Source organism: Meleagris gallopavo, chromosome 5 (genome assembly GCF_000146605.3).
Source record: "Meleagris gallopavo isolate NT-WF06-2002-E0010 breed Aviagen turkey brand Nicholas breeding stock chromosome 5, Turkey_5.1, whole genome shotgun sequence".
Classification (NCBI taxonomy): Eukaryota; Metazoa; Chordata; class Aves; order Galliformes; family Phasianidae; genus Meleagris; species Meleagris gallopavo.
This window is the reverse complement of record NC_015015.2, coordinates 2,304,477-2,331,298: the sequence shown is the minus strand read 5'-3', so window position 1 is coordinate 2,331,298 and position 26,822 is coordinate 2,304,477. Positions and strand designations below refer to the sequence as shown.

Here is a 26,822-nt window from a genome sequence, read left to right as displayed (position 1 = left end):
CCCCCCTGCCACATGCAGGGCCACCAACCTCCACATTTAGTGCTAGACCGGCCTGCCCAGGGCGCCATCTAATCTGGCCTTCAGCACCTCCAGGGGTGGACAGGGCATCTACATCCTCTCTGGGCAGCGTGTTCCAGCACGTCACCACACTCATGTAAAGAGCTTCCCCCTGACATCCAACCTAAACCTTCCCTCCTTCAGTTTAAAAGCATTTCCCCTTGTCCTGCTGTTGTCTACCCTTACAAAGGCTTGACTCTCTTCCTGTTTGTAGGGTCCCTTTAAATACTCTAAGACTGCAATGAGGTCACTCGCAGCCATCAGTTTGCACTATAAGTTAGGGTTTAACTACCTACCTGTGCTAGCCCTGCCCTATGCTCAGTCAGCTATAAGAACCATCACAAAGCTCTGATAAGCACTGTTAACCGACCTGAAAACACGACCTAAAAGCACATAGCTTTAAGGAAGCTAAGCAGCCCTACCTAGGGAAAACCAGAGCCTGATTCCTCCAACTACAGCCACCGAACCACCTGCAGTCCTCCTTTACTTCCGAGCACCCGCACAGCAGCAGGCAGCTCTCTCGTCCTGCAGGAGGACTCAGGGCTGCCTCTGGATTATAGACCTCACAATGCTCACATACTAGCGAAGGACCGCCCTCCAGGCCTACACTCTTCACCCCAAAAAGAAGAAAAATACCCCAAGGCCGACAACGAACGCAGATCACTGACAAAACCGCACGGTAAGCCCCAGAGCCCTGCTCGCCATGCCGCTGGAGCGGCCACTCACCTCGGCACCGCAGCCAAGCCAACCGCCGCCCAGCCCGGCCGCGGAATTCAAACGCCAGCGGCCGCCCCCCTCGCCTCCTCATTGGCCGCCGCTGCCGTGACGTCATCAAGGCGACGGCGCAAGCGGGTAAGCACGAGGTGGGGGAGGTTTCTGTAGCGCTGCGTGCTGTGCGGGGCTGGCGGGCGGGGGGCTGCGTGAGGATGGGGCGCAGGTACTTGCTATAAGATCCTTCTTCGGTCTTCTCCAGGCTCAACAGCCCCAGCTCTTTCCAAATAAGAACGATGCTGCAGGCCCCTAATAATCTCTGTAGCCTTCTGCTGCATCCTGCGACCGAAAGCACACAAAAAGTTTCCTCCGTTGCACAGATTAGTGATTCTGAGCTGTGCTCTGGGTAGGGGATTTGCCTCCCGGGGTCGTAGAGCAAAGCAGTACGAATTAAATTATCATTGATCCTGTCCCCACCCCTGTGTTAGCTTCTATAGAGGTGTTGGGGTTTGTTGCAGAATCACAGAATTGTAGGGATTGGAAGGGACCTCCAGGGATCCCTGAGTCCAGCCCCCCAAAGTACTTGCAAAGGACTTGAAGTCTTCTGTTCAAGGTTATAGGCTGATACGTGTTTACAAATGCAATGCTAAATAGCAGGATAGCCTTTATACAAAGGGCCTTTTGCCACAGCATGCACCCTTTCCATGTGGCAAGGGAGAGTATGAAATATGATACAAGTGCGAGCTCATAAAAATACAAATAACATCTTACTCTTATGTTAACCTTCAGCTTTTTTTTTTTTTTTAATCTGCTTTGAATTATTCTGTTGCAATTTTACCACGCATGTAGGTTGTAACGCTAATCATAACCGTGTTAAAAACCCACAATTTGTCTTTTCCCATTTCAACTAAAAATACAGGAAACTTGGCAATCTAAGTGCTGCTATTCAGAGCAAGTGCCTCATTGTGCGTGGCAGGACGTAGGGGAACAATATGAAAGCTGAGCTACTGTTCAGGTTGTGCTCAAGTGTGGTTAGTCATTTAATGGGGGCTTCTCTCAAGATGTTTGAACATTGATAGAGTCCTGCAATGTAAAGGAAATGAAGGTATTCCTTGTGAAAATAAAGCTGTATTTACTTGGACGTGATTGATTGTTAGATGGCCTTCAAATTGCTGAAAAGAAGTTAAATTATCAGAGCCTTTTTGCTGAGATGGCATTTCTGTAAAGCCTCCTATCTTGTGAAATCTAGTGCTTTACTTACAGCATTCGCCCTTTTTGTTTGTTTGTTTGTTTGTTTTAAAACACTTAATGTTTTAAATAGTTATCAAAGTAATTCCCAACATCTGTTTTTTCTAGGATGATCAACTCCAAAATGTTATCTCAGAGTCTGAGCCAAGTTAACAAGTGTCTGCTTCCGTGCAACTTAAAACTGAATCCAGTCAAGTTAGCTGCTTTGTCCAGAAGGATCTACTCTTCAGTAAAACAGCTTTCTGAATATGAGTTAACGGAGCAAACTACACAGAAAAGTGAAACTAAAGAGTTGCTTCATAGTACAGAAAACAAAAACTTTGGAAGATTGCACATACCAGTGATGGTGGAGGAGGTCATTAATTGTTTATCCCCTCAGTCAGGCCAGGTGAGTTAAGTAATTGGTTGACACCTATGATTTACTATCTATCCAGCAGAAAAGTTTGTGCAGAGTGCTGATAACTCTCCTTTAGAGAAATAAGGGCTGTTCTTTGAGACTATTCCACCTTTTAAAACTTCTAAATTATTTTGCCATCCAAATTAAGGTTTTATATTTAAGATCGTAGAAATCTGGTATCTATATGTCTGACCTTAACAAATCCTGCAGAATAATATGTTGGTTAAAACCGTAGCATTCGAGTAATCTCTTGCTTTTGTGCTTGTTTTTCTAGACTGTCCTTGTGTATTTGTAGGTGTTAAGTAGTGTTAATTACTAACGGTAACAGGGAGTTATATGTGGTTATGTCATCAATTTGTGAAGAGCTCTCTTCCTGTTGTGTAAGAGCTACTAAGTATATAGGGTAAAAAAAATCATTGTAGAATCAATTCTGTTAGAAAAAACCTTCATGATCATCAAATCCAGCTTTTAGCCTGACCTGCTGAGTCCAGTCACTGAACTGTGTCCCTTAGTGTCATGTCCCTGCGTGTCAAATACACTAGGGCTGGGGATTCTACCGTGTGTCTGGGCAGCCTGTTCCAGTGCTTGACCGACCTCTGAAGAAATTCTTATATTCGGTCTAAACCTCCTCATTGTTATTCTGTTTCAGTGGTTTTGAGGTACTGTGTTTCCTTAGGATGTGCGCGGAGTGGTGTAGAGATGCTGTAGTTACAAATGGCAACATGTAGCACCAGAAACAGTTTTGTATCGATACCAGACAAGCATTGCAAAGCTGCCTAGTTTGGCCAAGGTACTGTGAGAAGAATCCTTCTGGTATCTGGATTTGCTCAGATCTGTCTATGCCGTAGCATTGGTATGTCTACACTACGTGTGTTATATGCAGTTTAGGTATACTGTTTCACACTCTCTTTACAAAACTTAAGTGGTGAAATCGTTTGCATCTGGGAGATCTTACATATGATACTAAGTTGAAAGAATTTCATATGCGCTGGTTAAGTAGTGTTCACCTGTCAGATGCTTTTGTCTGCAAACTGAGTGCTTTTTATGTTGGCTTCATACAGGCTTACTATATTAGTCAACCAATGATAAGTTTTAACTAAAACAATGAAATTGTACATGAAGTACCATGTTCGAGATGTGCAGCTACTTATATATACTTGAAATGCTGTCAACTGCCAGTGCAAAGGGATGTGGCAAGTTTGGGATGGATTCGGAGAGATCAAAGTGATGTAGTCTAGTCTTATTGTGTTGCCTTGTGAGAACTTCCTTAGTTTGGAAGTCACTGTATTATTTTAAATTTCTTGAAAGCCAGTGAGAATCAGAGTAGCCACAATTATTGTAGCACACTTTTTTTTTGTTGAAAATACCTAAATAATGAACTACATGTCAAAGTTCAGGTTTCATTTGCATTTCAGAACTATCATGACATTTGTGCACAGGAGGTGAATATATAAATTGTGAGACTGGATGTAAAGGGTTTTTTTTTTTTCAGTTGTGTAAGCTTCTACTTAATTGAGAATTCAGGCTGATGTAGGGGACTATTTATTAAACTTTGGTCGTTGATATGTGTATGGGAACTGCTGAATCACGGCCTGAACCTCTGATTGATCACCTGAGGCAAGCAATGAGTCAGCCCTGGGAGCACAGGTGAAGGCAATTCAGCTGTGCTGCCGGAAAGGGTGGAGCCTGGCTGCACCTCTCCTAGAGCCATTTAAGAGCTGACTGCCAGTGGGGAAGGATCTCTTCTGGAGATGCCTTCTTTTGGAGTTTTCTAGTGAGCCCAGGACAAGGGTAAGTCCTCTATCATTTTTTGTTGAAATAATTTGCTTGGCCAAACTCTCTGGTATATTTCTTAATTATAACACCCGTATATTCTTTGATTATACAATATGTAAGACCTTTTCAGCCAGAACTTGCAAAAGGGACTATTCCTGGTTCTAAACTGTGGAGAGTAACTCTGGTCTCTGAAGGCTTTTTAAGGATTCAAGTATTTATGTTTGTAAAGCAGCATATTAGCAGAGGAGAATTTTTATTTTCACATCTGTGTGTTTTGCAGAGATTGTATAGTGGTCAACCACTAATGTTAGATGTAAGAGAAGGATTGTCATCTTGAGCAGAAGCATTTACAGTATGTGTAAACTACAATAAATTGTGCACTTGCAGCACTTTACAAAGACTGAACTTTTGAAAGTAAGTGTGCTAAAAGGTATGCTGCGTCAACCAAGTTTTATTAGAGTAAGCATCATCAGTGGAATTTTGAACTGAAATTGAGACTGCTGTTCTTTGCATGTTACAGTTTCTGTTGAAATGGCTGTTGAACTAGAAAGGCTGTGTTAGTTTCTTCTAAAATTATTTTTGGGATTAGGAAACATAAATCTTGTTGTTTTTTTTCTATCTTCTGTCCTGCGTACACAAAGGTTTCCTTTACTCATTTTTAGTACGGTTATGTTCCCTGTTATTAAATAAAATAACAAGGGGGCCTTTATTTCTTCTAGCGTCCCAAGACAATGAATTGCCAATATATAGAAAATCCAGTTAGAAAGACAACTTTCTAGTGAATGAGGCTGCTAAGAACATAAATGTTACTTCTAGAGTGAGTCACAGCTGAGAGCAAGGTGTTAGTACCCTCCCACTGAATATTTCTGTTGATTGACATCTCTGTGGAATCTATCAGGGTTATAAGCAATAATAGTTCTGCTGATCTTCAAGTCTTCTTTTATTACTTTTAGAACCTATTTCTACAAAGTCCCTTGGATAGTCCTTTCTTGAAAACACATTGTACAAATTAGTTTTTTCTGATCTCCTTTACTTTTTCTCAATGAAAAGTCTGTTGCAGTAAATCCACACACCAGTATTTCCCATTTAAGTTTACTGTATTGACTCTCCAACAGCTCTCTGTCTTTCTTGTACTGGGGGCTCCAGACCTGGACATGGCACTGCAGATGGGGCCTCACAAGAGCAGAGTAGGGGGGACAATCACCTCCTGTCCCTGCTGGCCACCCCTCTGCTGATGGAGCCCAGGATCCCATTTGCTTTCTGATCTGCAAGAGCACCCTGCTGGCTCACGTTATGTTTTCCATCAGGACCACCAGGTCCTTCTCTCTTTCCTTCTCTTCTTTCCCTCTTCTCTTGAGCTTTAAAAGTAGTGAAAGAACCAAGCATATCTTTTCAAAATGAGTGTCTTCAGACATCCAAGTATGTTTTTCCTCATTTTTCACTCTACTTTTCTTTATTTTTTTTCCTTTGTATCAGTCCCTTGCCTTTTTGCTAGTCTCTTTTGTGTTATAAAGCGATATAAAAAATAACTTCACCGGCATTGAGTTCTGTGAAACTTTGAAATTTTAATTGTTCCCATGAGGATTTTTTAACACAGGTTCTTGCAAGTTGCAGAGCTCTAGGAAACTATTTCAATAGTGCTCTGGCACAAACAGAAGGTATTTATGTATACTGTTTGCATTAAATATGGTTGTCTAGTGTAGACAGGATTGTAGATAAAGTAATTTCTAGTAGTATTTGATTTATAGTAGTTCTGGAAGTTTTTACTTTTTAATGTCTATTCTTGATAAGTGATCAAGACGGTGGTGAGGATGAATGAATGAAGCTATTTATTCCCTTTTTCTTGTAAGAATTGCATTTTCATTCATGCGCATGTCAAACGAAAGATTCATTTTCAGCAGAAAGTGAGTATGAGCATGGCCTTCCAAACAGAAGGAAACATCAGTTACTGCAGACAGTCTCATGTTGATCTTTTGTGACTTGTTTGAGTAATTGGTTTGAAGACAGAAGTCTTTTTCCTCCTAAAGGTCTGTTGCCACTGTTGGGTGTTGTTGATTCGGAGCATAAACGTTCCCTTCTTATTGCATGGAGCTGGTTAGTCAAGGTGATAATCACACGAAGCTGAGATGAACTGCTGGTGTTCAAAAGCATAGTCCATTGTTGTGAAGATACTGTCTTAGTTTCCTTATATCTTTGTCCATATGTCAGTATTCCTTCACTTTTTCTGCCTTATACTGAATGTAAGCTTTTAAGGATAAAAATAGCCTTCCTCTCTACAGTGCCCTGCAGAGTGGACTTCTGTTTTGTGAGAAGGGTTTCCAAGTATCATAGCATATAAATAGTTATGTGGCTATGTTGGTAGCCAGTATGCTTGTCACAGCGCTTCCAAACCTATCTGCAAATGATTGGACTGGTATATTTACAGTAAAGGCTCTCAAAGTTGAAGTGTTCTAGAGTGTCTTCAAGGTAAATAGGAATTTGAAAAAGGACCTGGAAAGATGTATTTTGAGTTCTCAAGTTGTATGAGGCATTTTGTAGGGTGCAGCCAAAATACCAAGCTCGGCACAGAATATTAATTACATAACAAGATAAATATTGAAACTGTAGAATCATAGAATATCCTGAGTTGGAAGAGACCCACGAGGATGATCAAGTCCAACCTCTGTCTCCACAAGGGACCGTTCAAATTCAAATAGTTGTTCAGCTGCAGCAGCTTGGGGCTATGCTCACTGCCCTGGGCAGCCTGTTCTATGCCTACTGCCCTCTGGTGCAGATCCTTTCCATAACCCCCACCTTTCCATGACTCTCCCCTCACGCAGCTCTGTGTCATTCCCTTGAGTCCTGTTGCTGCTACCAGGGAGCAGAGCTCAGCACTGCTCTCTGCTCCCTGTGAGGAGCTGCAGCTGCCTTGAGGGTCCCCGCAGCCTACTTTGCTCTGGGAGTAACAAACCTAGAGCCCTCATACATTCCTCCAGTATCTTGCCTTCAAGACCCTTCACCGTCTTTATAGCCCTCCGGAACCGGAGCATTAACTCTTGAACTTACGGACCAGCAGCAAGCTCAAGCCAATGCATGTAGATCCACAAGAGGGCACTGTTGAGCCCGTAGAAGCGTACCTACCTCCAGAGGATGAACAGATGAAGGTAGATCGATCTCCATCAGGGCTGGGCAAGCACTGTAGCATCACGCTTGCTCAGAGATGTCTCTGTATCCATTGGAGGTGCAGCATGAGTTCTCGATTTTCATCTTGGCAGATGGCGACTCTTCGATACCAAAGAGCTTCTGCTCTAGAATCCCTTCTTCCCTGTCCCCCATTCTCATCCTTCCTCAAGATCTCTCAACTCTTCTTTCCCAAGCTCTGAGGAAAAGAGAAGGACTGGGACTAGTGTCATCTAAGCTTCTGCACAGAGAAAACAGGAGGAGCCCAGTGGATGGCCCCAAGCTCTCTGTGGCCTCCATGCAGGTCCCAAGGATGAGGGCAGGACTGGAACTGGTGTTGTCAATGCTTCTGCACCAGGACAATGGGAGGAGTCCAGTGGATGGCCCTGAGCTCCCTGCAGCCTCTGGGTGAGCCCTCAAGAAGAGGCCAGGACTAGGACTGGTGTCCTCTGAGTTGCTGCGTAAGGACAGCAGGTGGAGTCTAGCCCTGAGTCCCTGCAGCCTCCAGGAAAGTCTTGAAGAAGAAAGCTGGATCTGGTGTCCTCAAAACTGCTGTGCTGGGACAAGAGGAGTCCAGTAGATAACCCTGAGCTCCTTGCATCCTTGAGGCAAGTCCTAAAGAGGAGAGCAGGACTGGGACTGGCATCCTTTGAGTTGCTGTGTTTGTACAATAGGAATAGTCCAGCAGGCAGCCCCAAGCTCCCTGTGGGCTCCAGGCGAGTCCCGAGGAAGAGAGTAGGACTGGTAATAGCATCCTCTAAGCTGCTGTGTCAGGACAATGGGAGGAGCCCAGCACATGGCATGGAGATCCCTGCAGCCTCCAGATGAGCCCTGAAGAGGGCAGGTCTGGGACTGATCTACTCTCAGCTGCTGTGTCGTGACCAGGAGGAATCAAGTAGACAGCCCCAAGCTCCATATGGCCTCCAGACAGCATCAGAGAAGGTACGGAGGCAGTTTCCCTTGGAGAAGCAGAAGACTTTGATTTGGACAGGAAGAAGGACTCAAATTCAGCATGGGGGTCCATTCCAGTTGCTCCATTAGGACTTCTATTTCAAAACTGGACAATAAACAGTTTAAAAGAACAATACAAAATAACATTATAAGAAAAACTTAGGTTTTTTTCTTTCTCTAAAGAAGAGCCAGTAAGTTTACCATTTTTGGTACTTCAGAGCCTGCCCTGGGTTTCTTGGATCCCCTCCCCAGAGGGAACAACTCTGTCCTGTGGGGTGAGACCTAGTGCTGGGAAGGGGCTCGGGTGCATGGCAGCCTGGCAGGCTGTGGACATGGCCTTTGCTCAGCACTGGGCACAGAGGGGTGAGGAGGGGATGGAGGGCTGTGGAGCTGCCCCCTCGTTTTACTGAAGGGCGCTGTGTAAAATATTTGATTAAAATCACACTGGAAAAACTAGGAAAAAATATTTGAAAATGCAAAAATACTTGGAAAAAGTAAAAATCCTTGAAAATGTTTTCATTTAAAAAGCATTTTGAAGATAGTATATGAAAAAGAAATGTGTTTTGTGAGGTTGTTTCATATAATATGCACACAAGGTTCTCAAATACCTATTTTTGACTAATGATATCTGTTTTTACAGAGTTTCCATCATGAAATGAGAGAGGGAAAATGGAGGCAGGGAAGAAAACATGACAGAAGATGGTATTTGAACAGCTTGTTAATTGAGGGGGTGGACAAAATCCAGTCATGCTCTTAATTTGGAGTATCTTGCTTTGCTGTCTTGTGTAGTGGGTCCTGAAAAATTAAAGGGATTATAAATCCCCTAATGGCAGGCAAACTAAAATTTATTAATAATAGGATTTATTTGCGAGCACTGCACATCTGTTTTGAAGCTGATACTTGCTATGTGCTTGGACCCTTGGTAGCAGGAAATAAGTAGTCATATTGGATATTCAAAATGGCAACATGAACAGGGCATGGTCAAGAATCATTTAGGAGTTTAGTTTTTATGGAACTTCAACATTTTTGTGCTGTAGGGAGATAGTAATTCTAAAACTTGAAGGAGTTGGGGTGGGAGGAGTAGGCTGATGGCTACATCTGCACGGGGAAGAATCTTTTGGTTATAATCCTTGGGCATCCGCCCAGCCACCTCTTCTTCCCACCTGCAGCATTGCTCTCAGCAGGCAAATCTAAATGTTGTCATCAGCAACGAGAAGACAGCTCTCAGCAACTTTGTCTGCATCTTTCTCTATTGCAGGGGAAGAGAAGCCTGCAGCTGTTATCTCCAAAGAGACCAGCAAGGGAGCTTGGTCTGCCTACTGAGAACAACTCTGCAGATGCACCAGATTTCATTTTATTGTAATACCAAGTCAGTTTGCTGTTATCACTCTATGGCATAACAAATGATAGTGTTTCAGGAGACTATTTAAGAGTCTGTTATAATAAAGTAAGATTCAATGCTTTTGGGTGACTCAGCTTGTAATGACGCTGTATATGCTCTCCTATTCTGTTGTGACAGCATTAGTCTTTGCACCTCTTGGGGAAAACTAATAAAATTCACCAGAAAGTAATCTAAGCCCTTTAAATTTTAACTTGAGTGAGCCTGTGATCCCAGAAAGGGTGATAATTAATATATGTAGCTACTCATTTCCTTCCCATCTAGTACTGTGTGCCTTATTTAGTCAGCCTTTTGGTTTAACTTTCTTATTAATTATTTGAATGCTGGTTTGCAAACAGGAGTGCAGAGTTTTTACCACGAAATATTACTAGGGGTTTAATATCATAATGGTATTGTGGGAAATATCTGCACGTTTTTCTTGCTGTCTTGTATTTCTGTTTAAGGTAAATCAGTTTTGAGCAACTTTGTGCGGGCTTGTTCTGTATAAAGGAATAATTCAGATATAAACTACCATATTTGCTGTCTAAAATTAATGGGTATCTGAAATCATCAAAATGTACAGTCTGTTTTTATTATTTTTTTCTTCTTTCCCAGAGTTTGAGCACATATCATTCTGATGGTGTTTACTGGTGGCTCAGCACTCTGGAAGAGTACTTTTAAAAGTAGTTTGAAAGTGTAAATATGTTTATTTAAAATCACTGAAATAATATTGCTTCAGGCTCTCTTTGTAAAATGTTGATTTAGCTAATGTGTACGTTGCTCTGAAAATAATGCCTCCTATTTATTTCCATGGAAATTACAACAGGTACAAAGATCACAATAACACTGTTTGATAGATCAAGAGCCTGCATGCTGCACTTGTAAAAAAAATCTGTACCAGTGGAGGTGTTGCCACTGTCAAAACGTACCACTTGCTACTTTGCTGTGCTCACATCTTCTGTTTGTTCTCCATAAACATTCATCAATGCTTGCTGAATGTCAGTGGCTACAATTTTTCCTGCATGGAGGAAATCGATGGGACCTCTTTGCTTCATACTTTGCTTCCTTGTCAAATGCCATTTTGTCAAACTGCCCCTCTGCTGCCATCTGCCTTATGGCAACAACATGTAATGGAATATTGGTGGGGAGGTTCAACCTCTACTGCCATATCATCAACATTTTCTCTGTTATTGTGGGCCAACAGAATAAAACAGGAAGCATTACTTCTGGGACAGTCCTCATATTATCTACTGTAAAATTACTGTAGGTATCTGGCAGCTTAGACTTACCGTGTATGAGTACGTGTTTTGGGTTTATTGACCCTAAATATGTAAGGAAGGATTTGATTTGCAATTCAGTCTTTGTAAAATTCTTATTGCGTCTTAAATATCTTCTCTGCCATAATTGAGGAAATATGATTTTTTTTTTTAGATGTAGCTAAGGAAATCAACTATCTTTCTAAGGCTAATGATTAGCTGAGGTCATTCGGAGATTGAAATTTTAATTTCATATGAAAATGTTAATAATTATGTGCTTGAGTCATAATATCATTAAATTTCATTCCAGACATCGTTACTCTTTGGGAAATGAGTAAAGTAAATAATGCATATTGAAGGGAGGCCTATCTGAACTCCCTGAAAGCAGGTGGCAAGGGCCAGGTGGCGGCAGTTTTTGTCTGCTTGATTTGAAAGGTAAGGGCTCACTTATGCTTTGTTGCACTGACAAATGGGGACCTTCAAGATCGTGTAGCTCGAAGAGCCCTGCTGTGGGCAGGAGTACCTTCTACGTGACCACATTGCTCATAGTTCTGGATGTGTTACAAGAGATGTAGAACTTGGCTGTCAGGTTTCACACTGAGGCAAGGAGTGCTTCTGGATGTACAGTAGAAGTTCTGGAGCGTAACTCCCTTTGCTTCCAAGGTTAAACCTCTGAGAATAAGTGTGGTTTTCCTATTAACAGAGTCTTGCAGGGCTTCTGTGAAAGGCCTGTGAGGTTGATGACTGAGGAAGCCATAAGACATATCGTATATATTTGTGGGTGAAATTTTCTAGTTTTGTAGAATCAAGATGAGAAATGAAGAATTAAAAGAGTAAATGTGACTTTTTATTTTGATATGTGAAATCTTCATAAGTGAAGGGAGTATCTTCCCTATGAAATTGCTGTCTTGTATGCAGCTGCAATCAGATCAGACCCTTGTGAAGAAAATACATTTTAAGTGAATTTTGAGGACGTTGGTTGTGATTGGTGTGTGCTTAGAAATATCATGTCCATCATTACCTTTCTTCCTTTCTCTGTTGGGATGATGATGATGATGCAAGTTGCTGTAATGCTTGAATACATCCAAGTCTGTGACCTTGCAGGTATTTCAACTGTATACAAGTACAGTTTAGTAGCATCCTTTGTTCAAGTACAGAAGTGAGGTGAATGGGTAGTATTAGCAGCATTTTGTTGATTTGTTGAATGGACCAAAAGTGGAAAAAAATTTTATATCGTACTTAATATAATACATTACATAGGAAGGTTGTTTTTCCTACATGCCCATTATTTACTTGGATTTCTTTTTTGTTGTGTAGATCTGCAGTATAAACAACTTCTTGTCACTTCATGCATTCTTTCAATGTAATATACGGTCTGGTAATACTCAATCTTACTTCTAAGTTTACTTGTGGCTACTTTTACACAGATGAAAGAGTAGTACTAGGTAGAACTGATAGTTGTTTCTTGCTTGCAACTAGAATTTTTGTTTTACTGTGTACTTTACTTGCTGCTTTCTCTTCTCTCTAATGGGTAGCATAAAAATGATTGGTGTGGCATAACACATGACTATTTGCAAGAATATGGAATGCTAAGATTCTTTTTGTCATCTTTATTTTCTGGCAGGAAAATCCGCAAGGTGTAAGCCCTTTTTACTCCCTTTATATTGTCAACTTTAGCTCTTCTATAATTATGCATGGTTTGGCTTAAGTGAAAATTGTGCCTGTGTACATCTGTGGCTCAGTGTAGACAGTGAAGGAGTTCCTGCATTTGATATCGGTATCATAATCATTACTTTTTTGGTAGTACGTGCAAAGATTTGGAAAGCTTGATATAGCTTGCATATTTGTTAATATTTTCAAGTGCTGCTGTTTGGAAGATTGGAAGGACTGCTTTAAAGGGTGAATTTGACCACTTTTTGTCATAAACGTTTTTATTTTTCAGAAGCTCTTTTCATTTTTAATTGTAAGGTAACTTGATATTAAAACATGACATTGTTTTGTTTCTTATTTGAGGTGACACTAGAACCTCTGCTTTAATACCAGGTTACGTTTCATTTTTGAAGTTCCTTGTAGGAGTAACAGACTGTAAAGTGCAGCTTTGTCTGGACTGTGGTTCGGATCTTCAGATTATCTGAGTGTCTGTATGTCACATATGGTTCTCTAGGTTTGTAGTAATATTCTCCTTCACTTGTGGCAATGTTCTCTAAGTTTTGAAACAAAAATCAAGAATCAAAATAGATGCACTCTAGAATATAGAGATTCTAATCTGATCTATCTTATGAAACAAAACATCTTTGTAAAATGTTTTGTATTCTCATAAAAGGAAAGAAGTATTTGTATACTAAAGCTTAAATAATATTTCCTGTTAAATTGCAGTGTTATAAAAAGATTCTGATTAAGAATGCTGGAGTATCTTTGACCTCTCATTTCCTTCCTTCTAGGATAATTTTTCTTGTTTGCATGTGGGTAAGAGCAAAATATGTTATATATATTTTTCAGTTGTGGTTTTAAGTGCGTGCATTTTCTTAATTTATTTAGAGAAGCAGTAAAACCCTTCCAGCACTTTTCTAAAAGTAAATTTCTCTACTAAGATATCTTTATGACCCCAAGAATAACTTTCATTGTATGTCTCACTGTGCCAACATTTTGTTAACTATTGGTTTTATTTAAAATGATGTTAAAAGCCCTGCCTTGTGGCAGTCATATAATACAAGTATGCCTCTTTAATTTTTTTGTATATTTAACATGAATCGAAGACATAAAATAAGTTCTTAGGTAGTTGTACATAAACAGATAGAACCCTTACTCTACATGGTTTGTCCATGTGTGTATTAGGCAGTGGTAGATGAAGTAAACAGATTCAGGTAAACTGGGAGGAGGAAGGACCCTTATCCATCTCAAGTCAAAATTTGGATCAACTGAAGAGTAGTTTTCTCTGTAGAACTGGGAAGATTCATTGATAAAATGTACAGATATTTGCTTGGAATTATCGGGGCAGGCAGCTAGACTTTGGTACTTGGCTTTTCAAATTAGTCTGAAGTCCTTGCTAAGTGGCTTTTGGAAGCTGCTCGTCTCTTGGCTTACATGAAGTATGTTCTTAGAACAGATGGCAGCCTTTCTAGTAGTAAGAGAAGAGAGGAAAGATTTGTAGAAGTCTTCTCGTGGGTAATTGTTATCTGCTGGTACTTTAGTGACTGAAATGCTAACATCACGGAGAAAAATCTCAAACTCATAACACTTTTTAATCAATATTTTTGCTTCCTAACAGATCTAGATTTCTGACAGTTCCAGAAGCATGAATCTGATTAAACACTTAGTAAATTTTGACAGATGCTGTTCACAACAGTAATCTTTCTAGTTTCAGGGAAGTCTAAACTGAGCAAGAGTGGTATGTGTTGTTTGAGTAGAGAATACTTGTCTGCTTTCACTGCAGAATGAAGTGATTTGAATACAAACTGCTTTGGTGGTCTTGAATTTATAAGCAAGTACTTACCTGGTGAAGGTATAAAAATGACAAAGTGACTTCTTCTAAGTGGGAAATTGTCTTGTTGAAAAGGCCTTATTAGTAGAATGTAAACCTCGTATTTCTCAAGTAGTAAACTCCTACCTGAGCAGAACTTTTGTTGGTTACTTGTATTTTCTTATTTTTTTATTCTTTCTGAATAATATAGTATTTTTTAGGGAGCTTTCTAATATAGACATTTTATAACACTAGTGGGATTCGTTTATATTGCATAGATCCTTTGGGATGGTGTCCACGATGTGACACACTGTGCTGTTTTAAGGCATTACAAAGTATTTGCAAACTCATCTAGATTGTTTTGTTGTGGTGACGTGATCGGGCTGTATTTCCTGTCTTGAGTTGATTGTAGATAATTAAGATTTGCTGTACTTCTTTAATTACTTCTTGGTAAGACATATTACAAATTTACCTTTGTTTTTATAATTTTCCTTAACGGATTTCAGCTGTTTTGAGTGTCTTAATCTATGTTATATGGTTACTGATAAAAGACAGATGCAATCTAGAATACTGAAGACATAAACACTATTCTGGGTTTCTAAAACAAATGTTGAACAGCTTTCTTGGGTTATAGAAGAAAAAATAGCACTTATAGTGGAAATGCAAGTCAGGGCTGGAAGCTGTAATTAAGCACCTGATGGGAAGGCAGGGCCACCCCAGGGGAGGTCAGGTACGTGCAATGAGGGGAGTCAGGATCCTCACTGAAGGATTGGCAGTGGAGGTAAGGGTGTCTTGCTGGTTGTCCCCGTGTACCTGAGACCTTCTGAAGGTAAGCAGCTTCTTTCCTTTATTTCTGTGCCCATCGATCTTGCATTTGAGTAAATCCCTGCTTGCTGCAGCCTGGGACCTTGCTGATCTGCTGTTATTGCTGCACTTTCCATTCCACTGCATTACAGCACTTAATAAGATGACTTTTTGCAATAGTTCTGTGCGTATGTGTGACTTTTTTTTTCTTCCCAACAAATACATTAAAATCAACAAAAACAACAGCAAACTTTTTCAAAAACTCAGGACTGTATTTATACAACTGCTGGTCTAACCATTGGTTTCCAGTTGAACAAGGGTTGTTTGTACAAACACAGATTTAAGGGGGAGGAAAAAGTTGCATTACATGTATTTTATGTTTTATTTTGCATCCAATCTCCACTCTGTCAAGAGATGGGAAGTTGACTGGCATATCATATAACAAGAGACATATTAAACCAAGTGTGTGAAAAATGGATCTGGGCACAGTATGTATCACTTCTGTCCTCTGACTGTATTATCTATATCAATCTGAGTATTGGTATATTAAAAACTGTTGTTATGCCATTATGACTGACTTCAGTGCACACAAAAAAACCTGCGGATTATTTGAGATGGATTAAATATACTTAAATGATTCTGTATCCATATGTGTGTGTGTAAAAGAATCTCAAGAAATTGAGTCAGGGTTCAGTTGGGAAATGTATAGAGAAAAGCAGCTACTTGCATGAAGATCACTCACGTGCTTTTCTCTGTACGAGTTGTCAGCTAGCTCTTAGATAAACTGTTTAGTTCACAGGTTATGATGCTTCATGCAATGTGCTTTGTCAAGAATTTGTATTGCAATGTTTCACAATTCTAGAGTTCTTGTTTGTTTTTCCTTACAGGGAATAACAGGCACGTTTTACAACTTGATTCTAAATGTGAGTGAAGCTTGTATGTGAGGATGAAACTCTTGTTCTGTCTGAACAAGAGGATCCTGACAGAGTATAACAAACAATTCAGCTTTTGTGGCATTGAGAGGTTTTCCAGGTTTTGTCAGTTGTTTCTAGATTTTTTTTGTAATCCCTATGTAAACTACTTTGCTACAGAAACTGATGGTTGCTAGCTCTAAGTTGAAATAAAGCAAAATTATAGTTTAACAAAATTGTTTTTAACACAATTAGAGAGCTCACCTGCCTTAGCAGTTTAGTTCTTAAGTAAATTATCTGCATTTCAGAAAATACATTGATTGTTCCTGCTTAGTTTGATTGAGGTTGCAAAGTCAAGTTGGGTTTTTCAGACTAAGCCTGAGGTCGAGTTCCAGGGTTGCTCCTCATTCTCCAACTATTAACAAATACTCAGCCTAAACAACAAAGTAGATCTAATCTGGAGTAAACTGCTTAATGTGTGTAGGATTTCAGACAAGAGTTGTTTTGCTGCTTAAGAATTGTATACTGTCCTGTTAAAGTAGGCATAGTCGGAATGTGCTGTGTGAATAAGCAGCTGTTTATTTTGTTTAGTTTTAGTACAAGGCCACACGTCTTTATTTAGTGTTCACTATTCAAATGTTGTCTTGAATGCCGAATTTTGTTTTGCATCATGAATCACATCCTTAAAACATCTGAGTTACTCACGGATAGCTATTACGTTTATCTTCATCGATATATTCGTTCAAATTCATTACTGAGAATTTATCTTTATAGCTGACCTTAAGGTAACAGTATTATTACTTCTTTTTTAAAAGAAGTTAGCTACGGCTACATAGGTATCAAAATTATGTATGAATCTTTGGGTGCCCAAACAGGAATGCCCCTTTTCCTTATTTTTCAAAGAGATAAAAAGGCTAACATCTCAAACTCAGCATTTGGTTTATTGCTTTGGAGTGACATCCACTTAGAGAAGTGAGTGCACAGCATGTCTGGGAAGCAGATCTAGAGCTTCCTTGACAGCCAGGAAAAAGGGGCAGTTACTGTGACCTACCTGTGTGCTATAGTGAACCGGGAACTGTGTGGCTGAGGTTCCAGTGCTCATCTGTAAACTGAATGCATTTCTTACTTACAGTACTGGTATTGCAATTTCCAGCGTTGCTTAGCTTTTTGAAATAAAACACAAGCTGAAGGAGTTCATTCCTAAAGGGTTTGCTGGAAGAACCAGGCTGTCTAGGTCATGGTTGCATGAACAGGTAAGTTGCCAGAGTGATTTGCTGTTCCCCATGCATCTTTATCTCGTCGTGTGGCTGACAGTTTGGCAAACCAGTTAAACACAGTGGCAGAAAGCATTACAGCTTTCTTATGTTGCTTCCCTATGCTGTGCTGGTAAGGTAAATTGGCATATGGATGTTAGCACCAGCGCTGGGAGAAGTGCACTAGAAGCAGGAAGACTTATGTATGAGAAATTAATGTAGAACTCCTCCTCTCCTCCAAGGATTAGCATCCTGTGAAGCTATACCCTTAAGACTCATTGGTAGGTAGTTGTTCTGACTTAACTTTTTTTCTTAATTGCAGGTTTCTTGCTTGTTCTAAGTTGATGTGGCTTGACGCATTTCAGCCTGATGCTGACTGGTTATATGTTCTAGCTTCCTTTCTTGCTCTTCTGATTGATTGTACAGCCACGGAGCAAGCTGATAACAAAACTGCTATTTTACCTGCTGTTGTTCCTCAGATGAATGAGAAGCCGATACAGCCTGTAACAGTAGGGCCAATACAAGGATAGGATCAAGAATGCACAGCTGCAGCTAAAGATGGTTGTGAACAGCCTGGCACTTTGAGAAACAGTGCTATGTTTGTTGGTCCAGAGCTTCTCAACAAATTGCAGGTGTTGGTTCTTGACACTTCTTATCCCACTTGCACAAACTGGTTGCTCCCTCTTTGGTGGCCCTATCATGGTGTTATCAGAGGCAGGAAGAGAAGCTGCCTTTCCTAAGATCCCGTGCTTAGCAGCTCTGACATCATAGCCCTAGCATTCAGAAGGAACAACAGACAGATAGGTCTTGACTTTAAATCTAACTTACGTTTCAGGAGGTTTACAAGAATAGCAATGGAATGATCTTTCTCCCAGGATTACCTTCCCACTGATTTACCCTTTTTTATTCCAGAGTTGCAAAATATCAATTCCGTTAAGTACAATGGCAGAATTCCTGTAGGAGTTTGAAAATCTGCAGTAACCTGTATTTCTCTCCCCAGGGAAATGGCTGAGAACTTCTCACCTCCTCTCCCAGCACCCAATGGTTTAAGAGCTTGCTGCTAACGTTGGAAAATTTCAGGCTCCAATTGTTAAGATTAGTTGGGACTTTCAGGTGGCAGAAAACAGGATGTTTCGATGAAAGATGATGGATGTTCTATTAATAATAAATAATGCTACCAGAGGAGCTTATAAAAAGGCAACTTTAAAATCTGCTGCTTCAGCTTCACACTATTCAAAGCATTAGTTACACTTAATCTTTTTGAGCTGTTTATCCAAAATGGAATTATGACAACACTTGTGAAATTCTTGCCTTGGTAAACCTATTGAACAGTTGTATCTGTACGTACTTTGGCAATCTGAAATTAAAACGAGGCTTTCTCTAAGAAGGTCAGTGAAACTACTTTTCTTTTGATCTTGCATCCTTGCGGATGCCTGTGTAGTTCTCTCTGTAAGAGAAGTTTTACTGGATGAGTCAGTGCACTGAGTCATAGGCAGCATGAAGCCTGTAGTGCTCTAGACTAACTAATTGGTAACAGTCTCAAATTTAATTAAAGCACAGTTGTCAGCTCTGCGTTACTGATTGACATCCCAGTAAAACAGTTTGGTTTTGGCAACTTACATTAATTGTTCCCTGTTTGTGTGGTTTAGGATCCTCTTAATGTTGAGTAGGTCTGCCATTGCTGTTACCTCTGTGCTTTTTGATTCCTATACTGCTCATTTTGAATTTTTTTTCTCATTAGGTAATGATTTCAGTAATTACGCTCTTTATCATGCTTGTGACTTTACAGATGCGTGGAGTCCTTTGAGGATTTTTTTCTTAGAATTTTCATCTTTAAGAGCAGTCAAATTGGCACAGATGAAATTTTTTTCCCTCACTTCAACTCTTCCCAAAATGTTGTAAGCGTGATGCAAAATTAAAAATTTGTGTTGACTTGCAGATTACATGTTCATTTCCGATACTTTTTACTTCTAATGTTCATCTTGGTTTAATGTAACAGATGGCTTCTGTTTATCCCAGTGCATGCCATTTTCTCCAGATGATGATGTGACAGTGGTTTCCAGTGACTGGAGATATGGGGACAAATTGAGCCTTTCTTCCTTTTCTTCAGTTGCTTTGTGTGTGATTCTTTCTTTACCTCCTCAAGAAGCATCGGAGAAAGAGCTGTATTGGCAGAAAAGAGATGTCTTGAAGCTGTATATCTTTCACTAAGGAAAAATGTTCAGGGTGTTGGAGGAAAAATCAGGGCTTGATTGTATTTTTATTTTTTATTTTAATTACTTCTACTGTTTCGTTTTTATAATCTACTGGCTCTATGCATGACTCCTGGTTTCCCCAGCTCTGAACTGAGGAAGGAAAACTTGAATGACTTGTAATGCTCTGTGCAGCTGAGTTTCTTACTTGTAAAGCCTTTGAGATAATGTTTCCGTACGTGATATATGCTGAAGCTTGGATGATGAAGAAATTTATTTCCAGAGACCAAATGATGAGGTAGAAGATGTTTTGATTCCTATTAGTTTTTATCTTGACCAATTTCTCCTCTCTTAATATGCTTAGATGTAAAGATCTTTCCAAAGAAGACTATCAAATACATTGCTGATTCACATCAGAAGTACACTTGACCAGATATGCAGTTGCTGCTGGTGCCCAACAACAGTTGCTAATGGAAGTGTTACAGAAAGTGCCTTAGGAAATGCTAATTTATCCATCCTGCACCTTTAACCTTCTGACAGTAGTTTAAGGATGTCCTTGAGGGGGAGAAAAGAAAAACTGTAGGTTGCATTCATGTTGCATGCGTTCTTGACTGACATAGTCTTTTTCATCCACATTTGATCTCTTTTAAAAATGTGTTTAATTTTAGCCCTCTCCCTTCAGCATGATACCCATAGTTCCAATATTCGCATGAAAAGCACTTCCTTTTATTTGTTCTAACTTGATGCCTGATAATATCATCAGATTCACTGAGCTCTTGTATTTTGAGATAAGTGAATCATACCATCTGCTGCAGCTGTATGAAAGCAATGTTAATAGTCCTCTGCAGAAAATAGCTGGAGGCTTTGGATGTTGTATTGGACCAGAGATGTGTGTCCTAAGGGATTCCTTTTCCTCCTTTCCTGTCTTGTCCTCGTCTAAGCACAGTTGCATATGAAGCAGCAGTGATTGAAGGTTTTCTGGTCTCTCCTAAAATGAACGTGAAGCAAACTCTGAATCTTTTTTTTTTTAATGTGATTGTTTTGTTTCTTTTTATGAATTTCCCTCACATCATCTTTCTCTTAGGAATGCAAGGTTTACTTGTAGAATGTCCTAGGTTGGAAGGGACTTTAAAGGGAAACTTCCTGCTATGGGCAGAGTTGCTAACCATTAGATTAGGCTGCCCATCCAGCTTGGCCTTGGATGTGTCCAGGCTTGGGGCATCCATATCTTCTCTGGGCAGCCTGTGCCTGCCAACTAAACCATATTTTCTGTTTTTTTAGTTTAAAGCCTTTCTCCCTTGTCCCGTCACTACCAGACTATATAAAAAGCTGGTCTCCCTCCTGTTTATCCCTTCAAGTACTGGAAGGCCATGATGAAGTCTCCCCACAGCCTTCTTCAAGTTGAACAAGCCCAGCTCCCTCCTCCTTTCTTCGTAGGAGAGTTGCTCCACTCCTTTGGTAATTTTTGTGCCCTTTTCTGGGACCCACTCCAACAGCTCCACGTTATTCTTGTGCTGAGGGCCCCAGATGCAGAACTCTGGGGGTGTCATGAGGGCAGCACCTTGCTCTTGGCCTTGTTGAAGCTCATGCTCTAGATGGCATCCCTTCCTGCTGTTGTACCAGGTACACCACTCAGCTTATTGTAGTCTGCAAACTTGTTGATGCTGCACTCGATTCCGCAGTTTAAGTCATTGATAAAGATGTTAAAGAGCCCCTGTCCCAAGATGGATACCTGGGGAACACTACTTGTCAGCAGCTTCCACTTGGACACAATCCTCTGCCTATCACCACCCAACCAATTCCTTATCCACTGAATAGTCTAGTCTTCAAATCCATTTCCATATCTTTATCAAGTTCATGTCTAACTGGAGTGATATTTTTCCTCTTTTCCAGTCATCAGTGACTTTGCCTAATAGCCATGAGTTTTGGAATATGAGGAAGAGTGGCTTGATCCACCTGATACAAGTCATTCTCAGCCTTCTTCCTTTTTAAGGGATTTCCTCCTGCATTCATTTCTTTTCTTTACCTTGATTTTTATTGTATGCTTAACTCTGTTGAAGTATGTACTGGCTTGGTTTTGATTGTTAAAAACTTTGTATGTTTTTAAAATGAATTTTTAATAGACTTAAACTTTATTTTACCTTAAGCTATGTTAAATATGTCAGTGTCTGAAGACACATGTTTTGAATATAGTCACCAAGTTATTTATCCTAGAAACTCAGAATAAACTTAATTTTAAGGCAAACTGCAGCATGCTGAAAAATATCTTTTTAAATTTGTGAGAAACACTGAAGATCTAAAGCAAAGCTTCTACCTCCTTATAGTCACTGAAGAGAATAAAGCTCTTCTGGAGGCACCCAGTTTCTAAATAGAATGGTATAAGTTAAGTTTTCCATTTCATCTTAACTTTTCTCGTTTCTTATAGAAGACGGTGGAAAAGGTTTCTGTTCTGAACTCTTGAAGCTTTGATTTTTTTAAACTCGGTAATTTAATGACTGTCATAACCTGTTCTGTACATTAACAGTGGCAGTAGCGTGTTCAGAGATGAAGTTGTGTGATGTGATGGCAGTAAATGGCTTCTTTTTGAAGATAGCCAACGCTATGTGAACAGCAATGCACTCTGTAGTTACAAATGGTGATAATTTCCTATTCCTGTTTTCTACAAACAATTTTTACGTGCAGATACCCGTGTTTTTGTTTTTAGTTTCTCAGACTTTGGGCTAAGCTGTTGCTGGTCAAAATCTGTCTACTCAAAACTGGTACATTGAAGATGAATAAATAATATTTATGACTTGTTAATGGGGGTTTTGCATCTCAGTACAAAAGTCAGAACATCCTACCAGTGGTAGGAATTTCTTTTTCTCTAGAAAGGGGAAATAATTGAGAATATTTTCATGTTTAATGAATGTTTTTATGTTGAAGACAATGCTTCCTTCGTAACACAAGCAAATAATTAATGGTGATAGGTACTAAGTTTTACCTCTATAATTTCACGCAGTATTTAAGTGAAATACTTGTAGATTGTTTTCTGCATGCACTGAGGTTTTCCACGTGAAAGCCAATGGTTTTGCCTTGCTATGGTTATCTTGTGCCAAAATTATACAGAAGTTCTTTCAGATGACATAGTTTTTCTAGTCAGGTTTGGAAAAAATGATCATTGAATGACATCAGAAACACTATTCTTGAAGTACGTGTTAATCTCTTCTCTGCTGGTAGAGAATAACTGGAGAATTAAGATGTAATTTCAGCAAACGTTATGCAAGAGTTCTCTCTTGTTGACCTGACCGTATTGAGCAAGCACAAATAAGTGCTCAGAGCATGCTAGAGCTGGCATTTAGAAAATCTGGAAGATAAAGTTTAACACCCACTGAGGCATGAAACAAACAAGTAAGGTACCAATTGTAGAATGATTTCGGAGGCTGTAGTAATATAACAAACAGTTCAATAAGGAGAACTGGAAACATGCTCTTAGCCCAGTGATCTGTATGGCTTTGTAAAGAGCTCTCCTGACTGACTTAAAAATGTCTTTATTTTTCTCTCAGCAAGTCAGATTGTTTGCAGTAGGTTGTAATAATATATTAAAATAAATGCTGTAAGTAAAAGAGTGGAACGCAAGGCACAAGTTATCAAAATCAACTGATTATTATGATTTGCATTAAAAACTTACTAAAACAGTGATTGTCACCATGAATGAATATCCAGAATGTAATTTGAGAGGTTTGAGTTACGAGTTACCAAACCAACCTAAATTTTTCAAATTTATGGTATTTTTGATGAAATACATTTTGGATAAAAGTATATAAATGATTATAAGTGATAGTTTCGGTCAGGTGCTACAATACTGTTCTATGGAGCTCCCAGGTTTAAGCATTGTAACTGAGATGCCAATCATCAGACACGTGTGAGAACATGCCATCTCTGAATGTGTATGTATTTGTCATGCTTGAAAAATTATTTCCTCTGGAAATTGCTTCTGTCTTGCTTAGTGAGGTTGTAGAGTGAAAGAGAATGGATGTGGATGTGCTCAGTTGATTTAGCAAGTCAGATTACATTGGTACATTGACTTTCCTTATAAATAAATTTTCATTAGTTGAGCTCTACTTGGCTCTGAGCGGCTGGGCACAAATATGAACTCTATTTTTTGAATGCAGAATGAATTCTTGTGTGTGACTTCTGGGAAATAACTGATTGCCTCCAATCATGGGCTCATATTCTTCTGTTTACATCAATAAACATGAAAACAGTGGGTTTTTTCTGTTTTTTTTCTCTTTTTGCAAGTATAGGAGAATTCTGCAATGCTAAAGACGTGGCGTTCATGGAACAAATGGTACTTTGGCTTTGCTTTTGGAAGCAACCATTAAATCTTACCTGTGAAAACTACTGCATTGTATTGGCTGAGTTTAAATGTTAATGCTGGTATTGGCTGAGTTTAAATGTTAATGCTGGAAGAGCAGAAAGGCTAGATATAGCCTTTCCAACAGTTGTACTTAGTAAACGCCCTACAGTTTATTAATTGGTGATATTCAAAAAATTCTTGAGCTGATAAGTCTTGCTGTAAATACCAGTTAAATCCTCTGCTTTCAAAACCTGAATCTTATTCATAGTTTATTTTGGTGTTTGTTACCAGTTTTTTTCTTCCATTTTTCTTTGTGATGCCACATCAGCTCCTCTTACAACATGCTACTACAGGTAGGACTTGCCTCATAAACAGAGTCTTGCCAGGATGTGAAGTTAAGTATGCTGCCTCTTCTTTGTAGCTCTTGGCGAGAACTTGCAATAATATCTGTTGAAATGTGATAGTATCTGTTGAAATGCAAGCAATTAGTTTAACAACTCTGATGTAAAATGCAGTTTATGTTGCACTTAATGTGCTTGTTTATTCTCTTTGTAATTAACATCTGCAATTTTTTTTTTTTAGGAAAATAAAAACACTAACACAAAACCAGGTTTGCCTGGCTTAGTCGTGACATTGCATGCTGTGATTCCTAGCATTGTGTGCTATCTTAAAATACCTCAGTAATACAAGTAAGAATGCTTTTTGCATGAAAAAGATGATTGTTCAGAACAGAAATTATGGATGCATGTTGTTTTTCAGTGGCTGATGTCAAATGCTGCATGCACGTTAAGCAGTTTTTAATGACAGTAGTTGCACATTGCCTGTTAAGTCTTTTATTCGTACTGGACTAGCTGCAGAGGTGCAACAAGAGACTGAAAGTTCCTGGTGTTCGACTGTATGATTTGATGAATGCAATAGGTGCCTTTGTTGATCAATGGATGGTATGAAAACTGTATTTATACTTGTTTTTTAAGCTGGTTATTTTTGCCAGTGGTGAAAGATAAGATTTTTCTCGGGGTCTCTACTGTGTTTTGATTGCTGTATTAGGAAGTAAAGAGTATTAAAGTAAATAATAAGTCATACTAGTCTCACTAGGAATTTGAACTCATATTTGTGGTAGGAAATTAATCTGGTTTTAATTGCCCATGAGTCTGAAGTACGTTCCTTTTTGTAAAGCTGATCTTGCATAAATATAAATCAGTAACTGGCTGTTCTTTAATTATGTATTACAGTATTGTACCTGCATACTATATGAGAATGTGAGCATCTCAAGTTACGGTGTATTGGAGGTCATTAAATCTTCCCTGCTTTATGAAGTTTAGTAGCAGTACATTTCTAATTACTGAAAAATGCATGTTTGTGCTGCTTGTTTTAGAGTGGCTATGTTTAGCTACAGAAATGCACTCACTCACTTTGTAAGTAACTCCAGAGGGATTTTAACAGCACGGAGAACAATTGTCATAAAACAATTGCCAAAAAATTACAAAAGTATTTTTAGAAAACTGTCATTGCAAATAATTCTGAGGTGTTCTAATGTAAAATCAGAAAGCTTATCATAATTACTGGAGAATATATTTTGTATTTCAGAAATACATGGCTGAATTCTACCACGATCCAAAAAAAATACTGTGTTAATATAATGAAAAGGTCACTGATGTAAGTTGTATTCTCAATAGCAGCCTGTTTTCTTCCCTCACCACTTTACACTTAACTCTGTTGTGCTTTAACCTGGCAGCTAACTAAGCACCATACAGTTGTTTGCTCACTCCCTCTCTTCCCAGTGGGACTGGGAGAGAATCAAAAAGAACAAATTGAACTCGTGGGATGAGATGAAGCTATTTACTAATACAGAAAAAAGAAGTATAATAGTTCTGACTACATATATATCTGAATGTACATAACAAGTGATATACAAGCAACTGCTTATCACTCACTGACCGATGCCCTGCAAGCCCCCAGTAAGTGAAAGAGAGCCAGATGAATTCTCTCCCCTTCTGTGGGATATCATATAGTATAGAACATCCTTTTGGCCAGTGCAAGTCCACTGTCCTCATTCTGTTACCTCCCAGTTCCTTGGCCCCTTCCCTGAAAATTTCTTTGTGCAACATTGCTTAGCAACAACTATAAACATCTGTGTATTATCAGCATTGTTTTTGTCCTAGAACCAAAACATAGCATCATACCGAACACTCTGAAGAAAATAATTCCATCTCAGCTGAAACTAACACCCTTATTTCCCCTTCAGCTAAGGGTTATTTATGCTAAAAATGCTGTAAAAAAAAAAATAATATATATTTCCATATATTTCCATATATATATATATATGGAAATGATGTTGGGGCCAAGAGACTTTCAGAACATATCTTTCATTTTATTTAGGTTGTCAGTTGTTAATCTTAAGTGTACAAAACCTTACTACTTTTTAGCAATGACTGCAGTGGCAGATAACAAGGATAAAATATCTGTTCTCTTTATATCATAGTGATATTTGCAGTATGGCATCAAGTAGGAATTTGAGTTTCTTTCTGAAATGCATCATAAGCAAGGCTGATTAACAAAGCTGAGGAAGTGTGGGATAGACGAGTGGACAGTGAGGTGGGTTGAGAACTGGCTGACTGGCAGAGCGCAGAGGGTTGTCGTTGGTGGTGCAGAGTCTGGCTGGAGACCTGTGACCAGTGGTGTCCCCCAGGGGTCTGTGCTGGGTCCGGTCTTGTTCAACATCTTCATCAATGACCTTGATGAGGGGATAGTGGCCACCCTCAGCAAGTTTGCTGATGATACGAAGTTGGGAGGATTGGCTGACACGCCTGAAGGCTGTGCTGCCATTCAGCGAGACCTGGACAGGCTGGAGAGCTGGGCAGTAAGAAACCAGATGAGGTTCAACACAAGCAAGTGTAGGGTCTTACACCTAGGGAGGAATAATTGCATGCACC

General features: G+C 39.5%; 2 protein-coding genes across 6 annotated transcripts in view; one reads left to right on the top strand and one right to left on the bottom strand.

Moving 5' to 3' along the window:
- Positions 1-878, bottom strand: part of KIF18A (kinesin family member 18A) — a 36,994-nt gene extending 36,116 nt beyond the window's left edge. Inside the window, 1 exon segment of the mRNA XM_003206089.3 lies at positions 784-878. Coding sequence (XP_003206137.3) covers positions 784-865 — 82 coding nt within the window. The 5' untranslated portion in view covers positions 866-878.
- METTL15 (methyltransferase like 15) overlaps positions 825-26,822 on the top strand; it is a 93,845-nt gene continuing 67,847 nt past the window's right edge. For 3 of the 5 annotated variants that reach the window (XR_004159794.1, XM_019615238.2, XM_019615237.2), the window contains exons 1-2: positions 914-994; positions 2,125-2,404. Coding sequence is in view for 4 of the 5 variants with exons in the window: in XM_019615238.2 (XP_019470783.1) it covers positions 984-994; positions 2,125-2,404 (291 nt within the window). In the remaining variant the exon portion in view is untranslated. The other 2 variants (XM_003206088.4, XM_019615235.2) reach the window with 2 other exon arrangements.